The sequence below is a fragment of the Zalophus californianus genome, chromosome 13 (genome assembly GCF_009762305.2).
Source record: "Zalophus californianus isolate mZalCal1 chromosome 13, mZalCal1.pri.v2, whole genome shotgun sequence".
Classification (NCBI taxonomy): domain Eukaryota; kingdom Metazoa; phylum Chordata; class Mammalia; order Carnivora; family Otariidae; genus Zalophus; species Zalophus californianus.
In genome coordinates this window covers 8,428,419-8,449,538 of record NC_045607.1, presented here as the reverse complement: position 1 = coordinate 8,449,538, position 21,120 = coordinate 8,428,419, and the positions used below count along the sequence as shown (strand labels likewise).

The window sequence follows — 21,120 nt, the reverse complement described above, 5'->3', positions numbered from 1 at the left end:
CTGCTCCAGCTGAGGCCTTGCGATAACATGAGGAGGCAGCAGGCTGGCTGAGGCAGAAGCTCAAGGGAGACTCCGCTCAGGCACCCAGAGCCTCTGCAGTCCAGGTGTTCCCAGAATTTTTCTCAGGCTCCTCTAGGCCATCACTTGAGGCCATAAGGACCAAATGGCGGTGCTGGATTTGCAGAGCAGAAAGAGCCCTTGGCATGCCACGGCTAGCCTTCTGTGTGAGTGGAAGCCTGAGCTTGCTTTGCAGCACTCCAGGGACAAGAGCTCACTTCCTTGCCGTCCACTGATTGTGCTGCCCCACAGGCCTGATGGTCTTCTCCCTGCTCTCCATGATGGCCCTCAAGAAATGCTGTACCGGCCCTGTGTCCGCAGAATCTGACCAGCTCTGAGGGTCATCTTCCTGCCCTGCTCTTCCTGGAAGCCTTGGCAGCCCTGGCCAAAGAAGACATACTGCTTCCTCGGGGCCCCTTCGGGGCCAGTCAGAAGACAGGTGTCTGAATGTCCCCTAGTGTGATAAGAACAGACTGCTAGAGCGTGCCTGCCATGGGGACCTGGAGTGAGGCCCTCCCTCCTCCATATGTAGGTAGCTGAGCTTGCCTCAAGAGCAGGTAGTTCCTAGGACAGTCCTTAAAGAGGAGGTAGTAGCCTGCAGACCAGGACTAAATGGAGGGGGCAGGGAGGGGGCCAGGTTTGCCCATGAGAACAGACAGCCTTGGCCTGGAGGTAGGGTTGGCCCCTCAGACAGGAGCAGCGCCACGCTGGCTTTGCCAGGGAGCTAGGGCCCAGAGGCCCTCATGTCAGGAAACTGGGTGTGGGGCCTCGAGAGGCTTCACTATGGGGCGAGGCTGACATCTGGACTCAGGGCTGGACTATATCTGTGCCTCTTACAATTTTCTGCTCTCTTCCTTGTTTTTTATTTAATAAAATCTTCTTAGTAAAGACCTGGCTTTGAGGCATGTGACCCTGGACAAATCACGTCGTGTCTCCTACCTGTCTTAATAGCTCCCTTACTGCACTTCGTTACCAGTACGTGCTAATAATAGTAACCACAAAGACAGCCCACTTGAGGGGCGCCTGGGTGGCTCAGACGGTTAAGCATCTGCCTTCAGCTCGGGTCATGATCCCAGGGTCCTGGGATCGAGCCCCGAATTGGGCTCCCTGCTCAGCAGGAGGCCTGCTTCTCCCTCTCCTACTCCCCCTGCTTGTGTTCCCTCTCTCTCTGTCTCTCTCTCTCTGTCAAATAAATAAAATTAAAAAAAAAAAAAAAAGCCCACTTGGGCTGAGCCCTATTTGCCAAGTCCCAGACAAAGCACTCGAGGTACTTTGTCTCTGACCTTCTTACCACCCTGCAAGGTACGCCTTGTCCTAATTTCCGGATGTGGAAATGAGGCTCGGAGAGATTAGGCAGCATCGTCCGAGGACACATGACTGGTAGGAGGCAGGGCCAGCATTATCACCCAGGTGTGTGGCCGTGACACCTGATGCCTCAGGCAGAGAAGTGATGTGAGCGCTTGGCCCAGAGTGGCCCACAGATGTGTAATCTGTACACCTCTTTCCCTTTCCCTTTTTGTAAATGCCACTCTGACCCAACTTTTGTGAAGGGGGTCTGTGGGCAGAGGAGTGGACCTTTAGGGAGTAGGAACAGGGTCGGGCCACGGGGCCCTGGGACCTTCCTGTTCTCAGGCCCGGAGTCAGAAGCTCTGGCTTTGGCTGACCTCTTTTCCCTGCCCTGTACTGGGTCCTACCTGTGTAGACATCATGGTCTCTGTCCAGGGTGGTGAACTGCTTGCCGTTGTGCCAAGTGAAGGAGTCCCCAGCGTTGCCGTGGTAGCGCCCCAGCCGCAGCTTATAGTACTCGCTCTCAGGCTCCAGGCGGAAGCTGGCGTACTCTGCAAAGACTTTGCGGCCAGACCAGTCCTCCATGGTCACCAGCAGTTTGTAGTTGCCTTGGTTCGTCAGCCAGTAGATGTTCTCCAGGCCCAGCCAGTACTCGCCATCAATGTTCCCAAACCCTTGCTGGGGAAAACAGAGGAGAGCATTTGTGAGGTGTGCAGTGCCCTCAGCCAGCAGGGCCCCCACTGTTGGATGCCCAGCCCTGGACAGAGGAGACCAGAAATGGGCAGAGCATTAGGTAGGCCTGGGTTCAAATCCCCACTTCTGTACTTGGCTGTGACTTGATGAGTCACGTTGCCTGTCTGAGCCTCAAACATGCATCATTCAAGACTCTTTAAAGAGTGCCTACCGTGTGCCAGGCATGGTGTGAACACAGAGGACACTGTGTTGCCTTCCCTACCGTGTTGTTGTAGGAACGCATGTAATGAGGTAAACTGAGAGCCCAAAACACACAGTAGGCATGCAACAAGAGTTCCTTGGACAAATCCTTCCCTTCTCTGAGTGTCCGTGTCCCTGTCTGGGAATGAGCTGTTGTGTGAGGTCTCATGTAAGCTCCCTGCACCAGACAGGAATGGGCTGTGACAAGTGTGTGCCGCATCCACCCGGGCTCCTTTCTAGGTCTGAAATCAGTGGTTTTGTTACGTTTTTATGTGTAGTTTTTAAGGAATCATCAGCCGGGTGGTGGCACTCAAAGTCTTAAAAATAGATGGGCTCATTAATGATAACAATAGCTAGTATTTAGTGAGCAAGTACGGTATATAGGCACTATTTTCGGGATTTTACATAGGTTCTTTTATTAATCCTTGTGCCAACTCTTAAGATAAGCTAGGTACTATTGTTATCCTCCCTAGAATGGGTGAACCGAGGCCCACAGAGGCCCAGGATCACAGAGAGCCTGTGGGTGAGCCAGGATTTGAACCAGGAACCCAGTCTTAACAACTGTGCTCTGCTGCCTCGGAGAAAAATGATATGGGCAGGAGGAGGGAGGGGTGAAGGAGCGGGTCTTCAGGAACCTCTCAGTTAGGAAGCAGAGGAGAAAGAGAAGAAAGCAAGGACACAGGTTGGGCAGGAGGTAGGTTGGGAGCAGCCAGGACAGGAAGTGGCCATGCAAAGCCACATGTGAACGTCATGGCCAGGGTAGTTTGTAAGCTTTGGTGTCAGAGGCCTTGGCTCACTGCTCTGCCACTGCATAGCTGTGCAGCCCCGAGCAGGTTTTTTCCTCTTTTCACCTGTAACCTGGGTCTATACTCGTATGTCTGTGCTCGGATTGGTGTGAAACTAAAGCAGGTAATAGGTGGAAGCACTTGGCATGGAGCATGACGGCATTCGGTGAACCAAGCTACTCTGGCCATCCTTAGTACCGCTCTGTCTAGAGGAAGGGGGCAGATTATGGCTGAGCCCAGCAGCCTTTCCTACCACCAGGATGAGCACTCAACTTCCTGGGAACTAGGGCCCGAGTATTCCTGCAGTTCCCTACAACAGACCCTTGGGACCTGCCCCTTCTGGGCTGCGAGAATAGGTCTTCCCCCGGAAGCCCCAGCTGGGAGTAGGATGCTCCCCATACCCGGGCTGGGGTGAGGGGCCACCCCACACCAGCATTTCGAAATTCCCACCGTGTCCACGGGCCTTGTGTGGTCTGCACACCTAAGTCGTATCTTGCAGCAGTTGCCAGTGGCAAGCAGGGAAGGGGCTACTGCTCCCCACTATCGCTGGTGGGTTTGCAAAAATGACCCCGTCCAGTGTCTCTCTCACCCCAAGTGTTTCTTGCATGGGGCCACAAAGGCCCTGACAGGTGAGCATGCCCCTTCCCCCCAAGCGGCTCTCTCACTGGTTGTCAGGCTCTTGGGGTGGCCCAGTCACCTTGTGGGCAGCACAGACAGGCCCAGGGTCCTCACCTTATAGGTCTCCCAGTTCCTGAAGAAGTTGACAGAGCCGTCCAGGCGCCTCTGGATGACAGTCCAGCCTCCGGGGTCATGTCTCTGGTCACACCACACCTGCATGAGGCGGTTGGTGTTCTCTGGCTTCACCAGGTAGATGGAGCTGGTATCATGGCCATCCTCCAGGGCCTGCAGGCAGTCTCTCCATGGGCCTGGGGACACAGATGTGTGCACGTCACAGACCTCCCTGTGGCGTGGACATGGAGTCCCCACTCTTGCCTGCCCCTTCCACCCCCCTGGCTGCACCCCCAGGCAGGCACAACTTCCAGCAGGGCTCCAACTGGAAGCCACAGGCCTGCAGTGAGGGGGGATTTTAGTTTTGTAAGTTTGAGAAATAACATGATAGAAAGGCAAGAGTCCAGGGCTAGCGGTCAGGTTGCCTGGATTCCTGGCCCACTTTTAGCTCTGACTCCATCAGTGTGATTTGGGCAAGCTTCCTTACCTCTGCAAACTCTCAGGTTTCCTGGTTTGTAGAAGGGTGATCATATGTACCTCACCCAAGGTTGTAGGGATTGCTGAGATCATTTCTGTGGGGTTCCTAGAGTTAATTTATCTTTTAGGTTGGTCATATTGTGCAAAGAGATGTGCCTATCAACATGCCGCAGTAAGGATCACAGAATGGATCAGCTCCGCCCCAGGCAGGGAGATGGGTTACTGCTCTCCTGAGTCCCGAGGGCTGACGTTGGCCCACGCCACCTCTGTTCTGACTCCACGCTTGTCTTTCTAGTGACAGTGCTCAGGGACAGTTGCAGTCTTTAGTGATGAACTTCCACAGAGTCACAGTGCCCAAGCGGTGTCCAGAATTTGGCCACATAGCCAGAGGTTGCAGGATATTTTTGAGATTCAGACACTGGCCTCCAAACAGCTTTTTTGAGGGGGACCAGTCCTATTCAGCCCAATTCGTATATTTTCCAAAGGAAGCCCATTTAGGGCGAGATACTCAGAGCTCACGCACTCTGAGGTCACTGTTCTGTAAGCAGGTCTTCAGACTTGAAGGATGATGTCTAGGAAGCCTTCCGGTCCGTGGCTCTCTTCTGAAACTGAGACCAGATGGGTTCTGTGATTTTCTGGGACTTCACTGAGCTTGGGCATCCCAGTCAGAAGGAACAGGTGCTGCTGTGGAATCTGAGCAGCTACTGTAAGCCTCTCACCACCCCTACCCCACCTCTCTTGGCGGCTTCCTGGATGTCGGTCTCATCAGCAAGAAGGTTGAAACTGGAGTCTCCAAGGTCCAAAGAAGCTAGGTTCTTCTTTACTGATCTCAGAAACCTGCAGAAGTTTTTCAGGACCTAGCCATTGAACTACATTATTTAAAAAAATAAAATTGCCACAATTTGCTTCAGCTTCTCTTCAAAATAGTCCTCAAACCAAGAATGGTTAAGACCAAAAGTGCTAAGAAAGTTCCATCTTGTTCTTTCTACGAATGTATATGTTGACCCTAACTATTTATTGAGCCCCAGCCCTGGCAGGTCCTGCGCCGGGTCGTGGAAGCCTAGGGCAGGATGGGGGCTGCTCTGATGCCCAGCAAGGGCAAGCTGACCTCACCAGCCTTCTTTGAACTTGAATTCCTGTGCATTCCTGCCCTTTCTCTTCTGCATGTCAGGGAGGGACATCGGCAGGCAGGTGTACTTAGCTTTCTCCCTGTAGATCAAACTTCTCAAAGTCATTCCTGATTGTAGTTGGCTTGTTTAGTCCGTACATACTGGTTAAATGAGAAAAGTTTGAGTTTTTGGGGTTTTGCTAGACAGCTTAGGTGGGCTTCTCCTGAGCCCTGGCACTGTGTTTGATCCTCCCCACCAGGAACCTAATGGAAGGGCCGGAGTGGTCTTGATCACCCCTCTCTGCCCCCAGTGCCTAATAAAGCACCCCGAAGAAAGGTCTGCATAGGTGTTACCACTGACAGTTAACCCAGGGTTCTCCTTCTTCATCCTCCAGGGAGAGCTTCTCACCCATTTACGACTAGCCCTCTTCACCCTCAAGGGATGGATCAGGACCCCCAGCACCAGCCTGGGAGATGTGGCACAAGCAGCTGCTCCCCTCTTTGCCTTGTGCCTCTTCCATCCTGGGGAAGGGGAGGCCGGACCTCCAGGAAGAGCATTCAGGAAAGAGAAAAAGGTTTTGCTTGTGTTCAGCCCCTAGCCCCAGGGACCGAGGCAGAGAGTCAAGAGTCTGTCCCCAACGGCTGGAGCAGAGCATGCAGCAGGCGTGGGAGGGCCCCCAGCTCTTTCCCAAATCAGAAAGAGGCCGTTTGATGGGAATGCTGGTGACCGAAGGTCTGGCAGAGGCCCGCAAAACATCTCCGTCCCCGAAAACGAGCAGCAGGGCCGCTATGGAGCTCTGGTGGGGTTCTCAGAGGGACAGTCTGGCCCACTGCGAGAGTGGGGGGGGTCTGTCTCAGACTCCCAGCCTGAGCTGCTTTTGTGGGTGCCATGAATTGTTTCAGCTTTCCATTGACATTTCTACAAAGAGCTTTTTTTTTTTTTTTTTTAAGATTTTGTTTATTTATTTGAGAGAGAGAAACAGCACGAGCTAGGGGGTAGAGGGACAGAGGCAGAGGGACAAGCCGACTCCCCACTGAGCAGGGAGCCTAATGCAGGGCTCAGTCCCAGGACCCTGAGATCATGACCTGAGCCGAAGGCAGACGTTTAACTGAGTCACCCAGGTGTCCCAAGGGGTCTTCTTTAAAAGCAGGCGTTTTAGGGGCACCCGGGTGGCTCAGTTGGTTAAGCGTCCAATTCTTGGTTTCAGCTCAGGTCATGATCTCGGGGTTGTGAGATTGAGCCCCGCGTCACGCTCTGCACTCAGTGTGGAGTCTGCTAGATTCTTTCCCCCTCCATCTCCGTCCCCCTCTGCCCCTTTCCTGCTCGTGCACGCCCTCTTTCTCTCTAATAAATAATCTTAAAAAAAAAAAAAAGGCAAGTGTTTTAAAATGTGAGGTAGCTAGTAGTCACCCATTTGACAGATGAGGAAATGGGAGTATGGGGACATTAGGTGACACCTCTGAGGTCACTTAGCTTATAAGGGACAGATCCACTGTCAGAACCCAGGTGGTCTGGATGGTCCAGAGCTCATAGTCTAAAGCTCTCTTCTTTTTCCCCAACCTGAGTGAACTCCAGGGTGGGGGGCCCTGGCTGACTTAATCTCTGTGTCCCTCGGACTATTTTTAATCTTTGCCAGTCAGCCAGATTTAAAAAATAAAAATTTACACTTATTTGTCAAGGTATGAATACCTTTCCAAAATCTTTACTGGTGATTTATTTTTCTACTTTGCTTACCTTTTGGTGTCCTTTGCCTATTTTCAACTATTTTAGTATCTTTTGATAATGTAGAATTTCTTTCTTTTTTTTTTTCTAATCTTTAGGGCAAATCAGGCAGTTCTTTCCTTTAAGGCTTTTAGGTATGACATCCTCTCTAGAATCATGGAGTAGGAATAAACTAATAAAGAGGTATTTAGTATTTTCTCTTGTTACAAAAAAATTCTCCATGTCCCCTGCGCTCTGCACTTGGCATGATACTCAGGACCCATCAGCTTCTATCAGCAGCAACCACATTTCCAGACAGTTTTCCCTCGGAAACCTTTTAGAGCAGGACGCTAACAAACCTCCTGCGCTGAAACACGCCCTTTTCTTACATTAAAGGCACCAGCGGCAAAGGTCAGAAAATTAAATTATGGATGAAAATGAGTCAGATAGACTCCTTAGCATGGAAAACTGGCAGCAGTAAAATGATTGAGGAGCAGAAAGTGCAGCAGTAAGACTATCCTGTGGCTCCATTAAAATGGCTGATTCAAAATGTCCTACTTTGATGAGAAATCTGTAACCGAGGTAAATACAGGAGTCAGGAGCCCTCGGCTCAAATCTTGGTGGCCTCATTGCCTCACCGTGTGTCCTTGGAAAGCTTCTTGAGCCTCAGTCTCTTCTTTTGTACACAGGGGGAATGAACCCGCTGGTTCTGGGGGCCTCAGGGGTACAGGAGCACCAGCGTGAGGCCACCCAAGGCAGGTGCCGGTGCGGGTTCTCTCGTTCCTTTCTGTGCTGGATGAAAGCTGCTGGTTTTGACATTGTCCACTCCCCACCTACCCGCAACCACGTACACACAAGCAAGTTACTGTGTTTGCTTTTGAATTTGTAAGACTAAATGTACGAGGATTTACTTACTGGTAGATGTTTTCCACAAAGCACATTTAAAAAGTCACAGCTTCAGTGGAGAGACCCCCAAAGATAAACTGAAATGAAGAGTGGAAATCTTTTTTGTCAATGAAACTGCATTTTTGGTGTGCAGTGGCAGGGCTCTCCCTTTGGAACAGTGCAAAGTGCCCAGCCAGTATTTCTCTTGGCTGCGCTTCTGAAAGGGCAGCGTTGCCCAGAGCACCAAGGCCAACACTAACTCAGCAGCACCAAGGCTCTGAGTGGAGTAGCGCCCGGCCTCATCTCTATAAAGACCATATTTACACTCTCCACAGAGCTGTAGCCGGAACGTTCCACGTGAAGGGAAGTGCCGTCGCCATGGCTGAGCTGAGTCTGCATGGTTCCTTAGAGAAGCAACACAGGGTGTGGAAAGCACACAGGACCTAGAGTGAGGAGGTCTCAAGAAGAAGGGATATTGGCAATGGGAACACAAAGTATACAGGTCTTGGGCCCCCAGACCCCAAGGTCAAACCTGGTGAGTGTTGGAGTGATGAGCGTTGGGTGCCTGAGTCCCTTCCTTGCTCCCTTCCTCCTCTCTGGGGTTCTTGCACCCAAGGACCATAGACTACTAGGAAGCCAGATCCTAATCCCGTGCTCAGTATTCCCAATGAAGTGCCTTTCTGGCAAAGCTGGGTTGGAACCTACAGCCAGGCCGGACCAAAGCATAACTGCCTAGTCCCAGTTTCCTCTCTGGGTCTGGGGCAGACCAGCTCAGCCTGACCTGCCCACTCACGTCCTGAGGAGAAATGGGTTTACCAACTACATCAGCTGTCAGTGTAGCCACCCCTCCCTGCTAGGGAAACGTGGCCCTGTGAATATCTGACCAAGCCCACTGGCTGTACCCTGGAGGCCAGGAGCTAAGAAGTGAGTAGATGGTGATGGCTCTTCTCCCTGGCTGCTCCAGAGGCATGCAGAGAGGAGCAGAGTCCTTCCTGGCCATCAGCTGGGACCAGACCACGTGGCTGGCCAGCAGTCTGACTGGCCTCTCTGACTCGTAAGCCCAAGTCTCGGGACTTGACCACCTGAGGCTGTGCGGCGGCCCTGTGGCCTGTGGGAAATGTTCTAGGGATGTTTTAGTTCGTACGTGGGCACTGGGGAGAGGCTTCTGTGAAGTACCAAGACACACTGCTTTTTCGTGAGAACGGTATGCTGTTTTCAATTATTCTCACTGACGATCTGTCTCCAAAAAGTCTTTGCGCCACTCCCTTAAACGTTTTTCTAACAGGAGAAATGACTAGTTGTTGAAATTGGATCTGGAGTTTCCTATCCAAATTAATCCATCTGAGAGCCAGGGCACGTGGATTGCTTAGGTGTGAGCCCTGTCCTGGCCAGCATCAGGACTCGCCGGGCGTCCTATGTGAGGGCAGGAGAGCAGACACCCGGGGAGGGTGGTTGGCGAGGGAGGATTACGTGCGCTGCTTGAGCCTCATTTATCCAGAAGGCTTGGAGAAATAATATTTTGGTTGTGAACATATTTATTCTATGTCAGTTACCACTTTTCAGTGAACCAGAGTACAAAACAATAACCTAAACACAGGAACAGCTGGTGTGTTCCCAAAGGCATCTCAAGTTCCTATAGGGCCTGAGAGCTGATGACATGGTTATCATTTCTGGTCCTTCTCAGGAAAGGGTCCAAACGCTCATGCCCGCTGTTGAGGCCGTTTTAGTCTGCAGATGACGGGCACAGTGCCTGGGGCCAATAAGCTTTTCAGGGGTTTATAAAAGTGTTTGAGGCCTAAAAAAATTTATAGGCTCTCAAATATGAAAAGAAAACTGCAAAATCAAAATTTATAAGTATGTAATTAAATTTCTACAAAGTGGAACATCTCGTCAACTTCATTAATTGTTAAATTTAGTCTTCATAAAAATGTTATTACTTTTGAAAACAATTTGTAGGTTAGATTTTTCTCACTTCCCAAGAATTCCTGAACATGCCTGATGTTTGCCGAGAAATCAGAGCCAGCCATAAATTAATTGTGTTACTCTTGGCCAAATAATTTCAAAAGCAAAATTTTAAAAATCCTTTCAAATTTTTTTACAGTAGAAGTTATATTAGATGTGTGTATTTCAGTGAGTGTGAGACACTCTGAGACCTCCCAAGTAAGAGCTCCCGGAGCCCTCGAGGAGCTTAAAGGGTCCTGTTTCTGCTGGTTTGACTTTAGGATAAACAGATATTGCAGCACTGCTTCCCAAAGAATGCTTTCAAAAGCATTGTGCCCACTCCTGGGTTTTGGTGAGCTCACTGTATGCAGAGACGAGCCGGCTCACTGTATGCAGAGATGAGCTGGCTCACTGTGGCTCCCGGGACTGGGGGCGGGGGGTGAAGCCCTGGGGCCCCCTGGGTTCTAGTGGTCAGTGGCGTCTGAGGCTGCCTGAGGGAGGTCCCTGGACATAGAGGTGGGCAGCGTAGGAAGGCTCCCTAGATGTAGCGATGAGAATGAACAAGCCTCTCTCAGGCCAGAGATTGATGGTGTGGTTCTGCAAGCACATCATGGAAGAGTTTATCAGACCCATGATTGTAATCCACAGGTACTGGACAGGTGCTGTGCCTGTGGTCTGCAAACCTATGAACCCTTTCTAAGAAAGGGAATCAGCCTATGGGCTTGTGCTTAGAGAACCTATGTTGGCCTTCATTGATCACCTTTTAATTTTTCAAATGCTCACAAACCCCTCTTTATAATCTTTTCTATGATTTTACTAGGGCTTAAGCCAACTGGTATGTAATTTCTAGTATCTTGTCCTTTCTTTTTCTGAAAAGAGAGCATTTGCCCAGCACCAAACCTGGTCTTCATGATTTCTGGATGATTGCTGGCAGTGGTTCTGAGAGCTTATCTGCCATGCCCTCAGCCTCCCCGTCTCCTCCTCCAGGAAGTCCTCCCCAACCCCAGAAGAGTTACTTAACTCTCCTCGGGGTTCCCATCATGTCGGATATATTTATTCCCTACTGGACTGTAGTAAGAATGATAACTACCATGTATCTAGAGCCTTCTACCTGCCAGATGCCTTACATGCGCTTTCATTTCATCCTCACGAGCCCCTGCAACAGTGAGCAAACCAAGTCCCAGAGAGACCGCATGGCTGGACAGGAGAGGCTCTGGGATTAGAGCTCCCATCTGCCTTCCGGGCCTGCTTGTCCCTGCTGTACTGAGTCTGTTTCACCATACTAGGATTGTTCGGGGTTCTGTCTTGTTGTCAGTCTCTGGGATCCTTCTGGGCAGGAGCGTGATCGTGTGTCCGTCTTGCCAGTCTCTGCTCGAGAATGAGTCACTTCGTGCCCCACGTGCCTTTCCCCATCTCCATCTCCTCACCACCTTGAGCTGTGTGCCCTTTGTCACCTTCATTCTGTTCTTTCCAGTTTGAGAATCAATGCTAAGTTCATCTAGAAACAGGGGCCCCACAGCAGAGGATAATCAGGATCCAGACCCAAACCAGGGAGAGTCTGGACGGTCTGTTGTAGAAAGTTGGCACGTTGTATCTTGGGACAGTGCCAGATGATTGGATTTTCTGTTCTTTTAAACGTTACTCTAGACAGACCACCTAAGATACATTCATTTCAACAGTTAGAGGGTGTTTTTTGTTTTCAAAAACATTACATTTGTCATTTAAACTACAGTCTTCTTTTGCTTAGCACAATTTCTCTGTATACACAGTAACTCTAACTTAAATTATTATATTAAAAATCTGTTCAAGGAAAATCACTTACTCGTTTGAAAAAAGGATTACCTAGACCAGTCCAGGTCCTGCAGCTGCACGGGCTCATTTGGAGGTACAAAGCCAGGATCGAGAGGCTCCTTTTGACTGTGCTCTTGCCCAGTCCTCACAGGGGTGGCTGAAGTCGAGACGTTATTTCGACAGCAAGCGCACTACCCATCGCACTCAACAAACCAAACTACCTTTGTTGTAGACACCAGGTCGTCCAATGCTAACTTCATTCTGCTTCATCAACCGTTTTTTTCTGGGGGAGCGTCTCAGGGTTCTGATTCGGTCTACTGCGTAAATTCACCACAACAATCCATCTGTGTGGCTAGGGAGCTGGCTGCAGAGACCTGAGCTCCAGGATTTTCCGGATTACTTTCAGTTTGCCAAGTGCCAAACTGTTGGGATTTCCAGGCCACAGATGCCAGATCGCCACTTTAAATAGTAACAAGTTGATAGTTTATCCCTTGGGACTGTAAAGAGCCTGAGCATTTAGCTGAATGTCTTCCTTGGAAAATGCCCAAGTAATAGAGGGAGAGCTTGCCATCACACTCAAAAGGTTCTCTGTGATCCATTCCCCGTGGTATCCGAGGAGAAAAGAGAAAGCAGAGCTAGAAGGAAGATGATCCACCTTGAACTTGAGTGGCTTTGTTTATGAAGAAGCTAACAAAGAATGCTCTTTGAAATATCACTGGATTACATAGTTTGTAATGAATTTGAGAATCTTATTTTGTTCCACAATAACATTTCAGGAACAAGATAGCATAGTACAGTGAAAACAGCAGTCTCTGGAAGCAAGAGACCTGGGTTGGGTTTTCTTTCAGCTTCCGAGAACTGAAAGGCAGAGCCCGTGGTGACTACAGCCACCCTCATTCACATCCTCACACCCCGCCAGGTTGCTCCTCCAACCACCCCCCCCACCCCAGAGCTTCAGGCTCAGAAGCCCAGTCACCAGAGTTTGTCTGCACGTGGGACCAACTGCTTTCCACCTGGATCGACGATTGCTTGACCTCCAGAAGGAACGGAAGCCACAGTCGTTATCTATTTTAAAACCACAATCTAACATACATATTTCCTACCTCACAGGGGGAGGTAAAATACAGGCAGGAAAAGCCATCTAGGAGAACACTCTTGTTCAAGGTGTCTGCGCCTCCCTGGCCATAGGGCATCTGTTGGGAGGAATGGGAGGTCTCTGTGTTAGCAGTGAAATAATGTGGTTGCCACTTTGTGTGGCCCCAAGAACAGATCACATCTGTTGATTTTTAGGTATTTGGAGTTAGTGTCTTTAAAGAAATCAGGACTTTAGATTTTGCTGGACGTTGAAATGCTGAATACCAACACACCCAGAGAATTTGTTCAGATTCGAGACAAATTAAAAATCAGATTTATCTGCAGCTTTAGTTGGGTCCACTTACTGGAAGTCAGGTGCATATTATGTTTTCTGTGGGAGAGCGCAGTTGTTTTAGACATTCTGCAGTATGATGCTAACTCAGTTCTGCTTTATCTCTCTATTATTATTTTTTGGGGGGGGGCATCTCAGGGTTGTGATATAGTCTACTACATAATTCACCCCAACAGTCCATTTGTGTGACTGGGGAGCCAGTGCAGATGGTTGGTATGGTTGGTTCCTCCCAGGCCTGAGTAAGGGGGCGGCATGATATTGATGAGTTTGCAGTGACAATGTCTTACACTGTTAGAACTCTAATAACAGATCCACCAACTCTGTTCCCAGAGCTCTTCTACAAGGAGCTGCTTGGAACCTAGTACATGAAATAGTGATGGAGGGTCACGTCCCAGGCAGCTGGCACCTGGGGCCAAGTCAAGCATTTATAGAGTGACTTTGACACCAGTTTCTCTCCAGCCTTTCCATGGAAATGTGCAGTATCCCGGAATGGTTAAGATAGACTTGGGTTTGAGCCTTGGCTGAGCCACTTACTAGCTGTGTAGTCTTCGCTGAGTTACTTAACCTCTCTGAACCTTGACATCCTGGAAGTTACAAGTCCAGGGACCTATCTTGGCTCTGCTACCGACAGGCTCTGGGATGATAAGGTCCCTAACAAGCTCTCTTTTAATTTCATGGTCCCTTCTTTATCCACTGAGAAACAAACTAAGCTGATTATGTTCTCAGGAGAGAAAACAGCTAGAAATGCCTACTCCTTTTGGTTTTTAAGGATTTGTTTCAGGCAGGGCCTTGCTGTGGCAGCTGGTCCTAACACTGCCTTTCCTCCTCTGATCACTCTCGGGGGCAGGAGGGCTGGCCTGTGCATAGTTGTGCCTGTGCAGGGCTGAGGGACAGTGTCCCCGGCCTCCCAGACCACTTTGGGAGAAGGCCAGCGCTGAGGCTCCATCCTGTCCATTCCTGTGCCTTTTCGTGACCCCTGCAGCCTTCCTCTTTAGCAGACCTGATTGACACGTGCGTGTGTCTAGGGCACACACATAGAGAAGGAGGTCGGGGGATGTGTGAGAAAGTGGAGAGGAAGAGAGGAAGGGCAGGCAGCAGCAGCTGGATCTCTGGGAAGAGGGCCATAGCCGGGCCCTTTGGCCTTGGCCTTGTCAAAGCAGCATCCTAACATCCAGACCTGAGAGAGGCAGGCCAGAACCCAAGTCAGACACCAGGGAAGCCAGGAGCTGCCTGGGCCTCCCTCCCTCAGGCTCTCAGCGGCCCGGGCCTGGCCTGGGGCCAGACTGTTACTGTCTGGCTGGGAACAAGCTGGTGAGTGCAGCTCCAGATAAGCGGCCATGGCTCCCTCAGTCCCCTGGAAAAGGGTGTGCTGTGGGCTGAGCAGCCCAGATGATGAGGAAAAGAGCGATGGCTCTGAGGTTATGGGATGTAAGATTTAGAAGCTGCCAAGTCATGCACACAAAGGTGTTTCTGGCCGAGTGATGTCCTTGGGAACAAAGGATCTTATGGGTAAGAGCACAGAAGAAGGTTTTGTCTTCCAGGCCCGGAACCTGCCTGCAAGCTCTCAGAACAGGCCTGATAAGAGCTCCCTGCCGGTTGGCTGAGAGAGGCCATCTGCCTTTTCCTCCCCCTGTAGTCCAAGCCCAGGAAAGGACCGGGACCTCCCCGCCCATTCAGCTTCCACGGCCAGGTCTGGCTCGTAACACCTCGAGGGGGTGCTCAGTGGAGAGGCGGGTCACAGAGAATCTGTTACCAACAATCACTACCAACATTTGGGAGAATTTTGCTTAAAAAAAAAAAAGGGTAAATTATAGTGCATTTGTCATGTCCACAGAAGGTCACTGCTACTGCCTCCCATGTCGGGGTGCTTCCTTAAGTGGGAGAGAAAGTGGGTTGGGTGCATGCAGGGCTTTGGAATGCACACAGCCCATGCTGGCCTACAAATGTGAAGAAGCAGGGGATCCAAACCGTTTGAAGTGCGAGGAGTAGGGTCGTGATCCCAGGACTGTGCACAGACTCCTCTCCATCAGGGACCCACTAGTAACCCTGTTTCCCAACTGTAAACTCTTACAAATCATTCAAGATGCAACATGGAAGTCCAGTCTCTGTCCAACTTCTCCCTTCTAGTCCAGGCAGACTCAGTCACAGGTGTCACCTAGTGTCCCTGGAGCCCCTCATTTGCTGCTCTGCAGGGCACTTAGCACACCATGGTATTACCACAATGACTACATAGCCCATGATTTTCACTGCATTCCTGCTTTCAGGTACTTTGTTATGTAGGTCCCATCAATTCTTACATTATGGAAATTTTGGTCTTGACGGATGTTCCCCCTCAGAGAAATCCTTCATCAGATCTGGCGTGCCGATTTTGGGGGATAGAACTGGTAGACACTGGATAGATCCTTGTGCATTCATGCATCTGCCACCTCCCCCAGACTGAGTTCCTAGAGGTCAGAACCAAGAGTTTTCACCGGCTCCCCCAAGCCTGGCTCCGTGACCGGCACAGAGTAGGTGCGTATCCGTGGTTGGCTGCCCCACGTGACATAATATCTCATGCCTGTGACTGCACTGAGTTTCCACAACAGCCCTGCAGTATTCTAATTCCTGTCCCCATTTTACGGAGGGGAAAATTGTGGCTCAGGGGAGCTAAGTAACTTCCTCACAAGCAAACCGCTACTAAGAGGTGGATGCAAACCTAGGTCTTTCTTTTCTTTTCAAGATTTTATTTATTTGACAGAGAGAGAAAACAAGCAGGGGGAGTGGCAGGCAGAGGGCGAGGGAGAAGCAGACTCCCCGCTGAGCAAGGAGCCCAATGCGGGGCTCCATCCCAGGATCCTGGGATCATGACCTGAGCCGAAGGCAAATGCTCAACCAACTGAGCCACCCAGGTGCCTCAACCTAGGTCTTTCTTCCTATACTATATACCTTTCAGCTCAGGTCAAGCTCAGGGATGTCCTGAAGTCATTGACGCAGAAACCAGAGATGTTTAAGCAAGAGGAGGTCTTTTGGGTAACCACTGAGGTCTGCCAGATGTTAGGAGTATGACATTCAGTGGGGTCTTCATTTGGTGCCCAAGGGCACATTTTACCCTCTGGGCGTTCTGTTGAGACATATTAGCACACTCTGCCCTCTCTTTTGGAGCTTCTGATTTAAAACAGACATATGTACAGATGAGCCAGTCATCTGCTGTAGAATGCCAGCACTAAAAAGGGACTGTTTATTTATTTCAATCTCCTTGCTTTAAGATAAAGAAACCAAAACGGAAGGAAACTGAGAGCTACCAAGTATTGAGTGGCCCAGTGCCACTCCAGACACATTTTTTTTTTTCAGTATTTCATCTCATCTTTGGGTAGGCATTATTTTAATCTATCCCTAACTGACAGATTGAAACAGAGGAAACGCAGGCACTGCAAGGTGACTTGCCTAATATCCCAGAGCTAATCAGTAGGGGAATCAGAATTTGACTCCAGGTCAGTCTGTTCAAAGCATATGTTCTCAACCTGCAGACCCAGTAGAGGGCCTTCCTGTGAGGTGTGAGGTGCTGTAGGCAGATGCTCCCTGCATTGGACCTGCAAACAGGGTTGCCCTTGTCTTTTGCACGGGCCACCCCCTTTCTGGAATTAGCAAGAAGCTGCTCTTCCCAGTACTGGTGGTTATTTTCAGAATTGTGAAATAAGTGTAAAACAGGATATTTTCAGTAAAAATATCTCCCTGCTTATACAACGAAGTGGTACCAAAATCACTGACTTGGAGCAGATATGTGGTTAGTTTCTGCAAAGATCAATCCAGTTCTCATCTGACAACCCATCTGGAAGGCTCACAGGGCCCTGGATGAATGAGAGGCTGAGCTTCAGGGGGCTGGGCTCATGCTCCCCCGAGAGTTCCAGAGCACAGAGGAGTCAGCCCTAGATTTAAAGTGTAAAGGCCTGAATTCAAATCCAGCCTGAGGACCCTAAGCCTGTGAGCAGGTTACTCTTCTTTTCAGTTAACCTTCCACAAGGAGCTGCAGGGGTTAGTGATACAGTATCCATGAAAGTGCCCAATGCTGGTACTCTGGTCAAGCTTTGGAACATACCAGCAACCCTTTTCCTGCTCCATAATGATATTCTGAGAATTACCATATTTTAAGATGAACCGTGTATTTAAGAGTATTTGGAATTGTCCCTGAAAAGTCGAGACAGCAGCAGACTAGAAAATGTGTGGGCTTCAGAAAGTACTCCTTCCCATCCCCCAGCCACTACAACGTGTTTTTCATACTTTTGCCATGATAACACTTTCTTTTCCTTCGGCTTCTTGTTTCTTTGGTGAGCATTTACCGATTGCCAGATCTGTGCCAGGCATGGTACAAGAGCAGGAGTTTGCAGGAGAGATATCCTGCTTGCCAACACAGAGCATCTCAACAGAGCCCAGAAAACTACAGGCCTGGGGCTCGTTCCCATCAGAAGCCAGAGAACATTTGTTCTCTTCTGAGACTCCCCATTTCCTGGTTCTACCTTGGAGCATCCATCTAAGGAATGTGGGCCCCCCCTCACCCCACCGGCTGCCGAGGCTGGGCCCAAGGGATCCCTGGGGGATTGCACAAGTCTCTTGGCCCGGCTTCAACTCACCGTGGCTTTTCCCCCACTTGTGGTCTTAGCCAAGGGAAGCCTGGCGCCTGGCTCTGAGGCCCCAGATGGAGCCAGCTCCCTCCCGGAAGGACTTACCCGATGGCTTGTCTGTGGAGGACGGGAGGCTGGTGAGGGTGGGCATAGTGGGCAGAGGGGGAGGCAGCACCTTCAGGTTCTGATCACTCTGGATCTCGTTGGTAGAGATCTGATTGATGATGCGGCTGTAGGGGGGCGGCTGGTAGACCCGGGGCGGGGTGGCGGGGGGCGGCTGGGGCACAGGCCTGGCCGCCGGCACCCGCTGGCAGTGCTCCTCGAGCTGCGCGATGATCTCGGACTGGTTGTGGGCCAGCGTGGCCAGGTGCTGGTACTTGTGCTCCAGGTCCTTGTACTTGCTGGCCAGCTGCAGCATGTCGGCCGTCTGATTGAGGATCCGGTTCTCCAGCTGGGAGAGCTCCAGCGCGTTGTCCCGCTTGCGGATGATCTCGTGCAGGAGCTGCATGTAGAGCTGCGTGACCCGCGAGTTCATGTTGCGGCTCTCCTTGCGCAGCAGCTTCACCTCGCTCACGATGCCGCCGTCCACCTCCACCAGCTGCTGCAGCGTCTCAATCTGCCGCTTCTGCTTGAGCAGCTCGCTGTTGAGCAGCTCCAGCTCCTGCTTGTGCACCCGGTTCTCCAGGAGCACCTCGGGCTCCTTGGAGTTGACGCAGATGGCGCCCGTGACCCGCTGCTGGGGCACAATGAAGGTGTAGGTGCACTTGTCCGAAGACTCGCCGGCCCGCTTGTACCTGTTCAGGTAAATGAACTCGCTGGGCGAGCCCTCCTCGGCGCCCTCCAAGCCTTCCTTCTGGCCTGCAGCTGCTCCCACGGCAGCCAGCAGTCCCAGCCACCAGTATGTCATGCACAGCGGCCTCATGGTCCTTGCAAAATGGTGGTTCCTCTTGGCGAACGGAGCCTAGGAAAACCTGAAAGTAAACAGAAGGGAGAGTCAGGAACGGTGTTGTCACTGCCAGCGGCCTGTGCCATAAATGAGCTCAGCCTTCTCGCCAGGCAGATCTTTCCAAAAATGCAGCTTCAGGAGGCAGCCCTTCTGGATGCCGCAGAAGGAGACAGGCAGGCCTCAGCAGAGGTAGAGAGGAAACGGGAGGGGACCGGGGCATCTGAAGGCAGGAGGCCACAGCCCTGCCACTCCCAGAGCCAGCCCGAAAGCCCAGCTCCCTCGCCGAGCTCCTGGCCCAAGCCTGAGAACCACACGAGGGCAGCTCGAAGCTGGGGCAGGGAGGGAGAGGGAGGCTCGCCCAGTCTCCCTTTTCTACCTCATGCCTCCCCCGCCCCTGACCCCCGTCTCCTCATTCTACACATTCATAACCCCCTGGGCTTTCCCGGTGTAGCACCCATCACAGTTGTAGTGCATAGGGGTTCTGTGTGATCTCTGCTACTGGACTCCACACTCCATGCGGGCAGGCGCTGTGGCTGATTCCATCCTGTGTCCCCAAGATGCTGCACTAAGCAGGCTTTCAGCAAATGTTTGTTAAACGCTTGAATCACTGGACACGGTATGGAATGTGTTCAGTTGGTAGTAGACAATGTCAATGGGAGGAGTGTCCAGCCCCATGGCTTTGGTCTGTGTGTTAGAGACAAGCTAAAGAGCCCAAACAGGAACAAACAACAGTTCTTCTAAATCCAAATATTTGCAGTAGCCAGTAACTGCAAGGTCCTGGCCACTGCAATGTGATTAAAGCCGGTGGAAGCGGAAAACAGACATGTGTCTCTGGATTTGTTTCAGTTCTGCTCTTGGACCATTTGTTCCTTCACCAGATATCCATCAAACATCTGTGGTATGCCAGGCAGCATGCTGGCTGCTGGAGGTCCAGCCCCAAACAGGCCAGAGCCAGCCCTGCCCTCACAGGGCCCGCGCACCATGGCCCAGCCCCTAAGAGCCACGGAGCAGCAGTAACGTGCTGCGAAAGGATAGAGCAGGGAACTGACATAATCGGACGATTCGAGAAAGCTTCCCTGAGAAAGTGACCTTTACACTGACCCCTTGAGGGATGAGCAGGAGTTAGCCGGGCCAAGAAGGAGGGGACGGACATGCACAGATCCCTCCTCTCGCCTACTCAAGGACATGGCTCCAGCAGTTCTCCCCCATCTCTCCTGTGTGATCACATTGTTCCTACAGTCGTGCTGTTATTTCTCTCAACCTAAAGAAAATCAGTCTTCTCTTGATCTCACATCCTCCCCTCCAGCTACTGTTTCGTTTCTCTGGTCCCGCTTTTAGCAAAACCCTCCGAAGGGTTGTCTGTACTCAGTTTCCAGAAAGTCCCTCTCTTTCTGTTCTCTCTTGAGCCCGCTCCCATCAGGCCTGGCCCCTCCTCTCCACTTCCAGTGCTTTGGACAGGATCACCAGTGGCCTCACTTGCCAGGCCACATGACCTGTTCTTAGTCCTCATCAGTACTTGCCTCTCCACACGGGGCGATGTGGTCATTCAGTCCCTCCTTGGACTTCCTTTCCTGAAGATCACCCTTTCCTTCCTTTTCACTGGCTGCCCTTTCTGTCTCCTTTGCTGGTTCTTCCTCCTGTTCCTGTCCTGGGGGACCCAGAGCTCAGTCCTCAGACCTCTTGTTTACCTCAGTGATCTCATTTGGCTTTGTGGCTTTCAGGCGCTGCTAACTCCCACGTTTATTTGACTCCAGACGCATACATCCAGCTGCCCCTTTGACATTTCCACTCAACTATCTACTAGGCATCTCAAACTCATCCAGAAGTGAACTGGTGTCCCACACCTCCGTCCCAACATGTTCACCCCAGGTTCTCCTATGTTAATAAACAGCAACTCTGCTCTTCCAGTTGCTCAGGCCAACAACCTTGAAGTCATCCTTGACTCCTCTCTTTCTTTCATATCCCGCATCTAATTCACCACCAAATTGTAAGAGCAATATCCTGGACGTACTCTCAGAATCCCGCTGCTGTTCCTCACCTCCCCTGCACCCTGGTACAACCCACCTTCGCCTCTCACCTGGACCTAACTGTCTGCTGCTGGACCTGCTCCTGCCCTTTGTCCTCAACCCAGCAGCCAGAGTGAGCCTTCTTAAAAAGTCCGATCCTCTGCTCAGAATCCTCTGGGAGCCCCCTCATCTCCGAGAAAAAGCTTAGAAGGCGTTTCTGGCTTTCCCGGACCTGGCCCCCCTTCCTCCCTGGCCTCATCTCCGACTCCCCTCAGCCCCCTGCTCATGCCACTGTAGCCACCCCAGCTCCTGGGTGGTCCTTATGCTTGCCAAGCACGCTTAGGACTCAGGACCTTTGTACACTTGTTCCCTGTCTACACTCTTAACCCCTCTCCTCATCGCTCACTCCCTCACCTCTTCAAGGTCTTTGCTGAGATATCACCTTCCCA

General features: G+C 51.1%; 2 protein-coding genes across 8 annotated transcripts in view; one reads left to right on the top strand and one right to left on the bottom strand.

Annotated features, from left to right (window-relative positions):
* The window catches only part of RALGPS1 (Ral GEF with PH domain and SH3 binding motif 1), a 227,364-nt gene that overhangs the window by 94,260 nt on the left and 111,984 nt on the right, over window positions 1-21,120 (top strand). The window lies entirely within an intron of this gene.
* ANGPTL2 (angiopoietin like 2) overlaps window positions 1-21,120 on the bottom strand; it is a 35,144-nt gene that overhangs the window by 2,643 nt on the left and 11,381 nt on the right. Inside the window, exons 2-4 of the mRNA XM_027614321.1 lie at window positions 17,825-18,690; window positions 3,795-3,988; window positions 1,752-2,022 (exon numbers count right to left, since the gene is read on the bottom strand). Coding sequence (XP_027470122.1) covers window positions 1,752-2,022; window positions 3,795-3,988; window positions 17,825-18,641 — 1,282 coding nt within the window. The 5' untranslated portion in view covers window positions 18,642-18,690. The remainder of the gene's footprint in view (window positions 1-1,751; window positions 2,023-3,794; window positions 3,989-17,824; window positions 18,691-21,120) is intronic.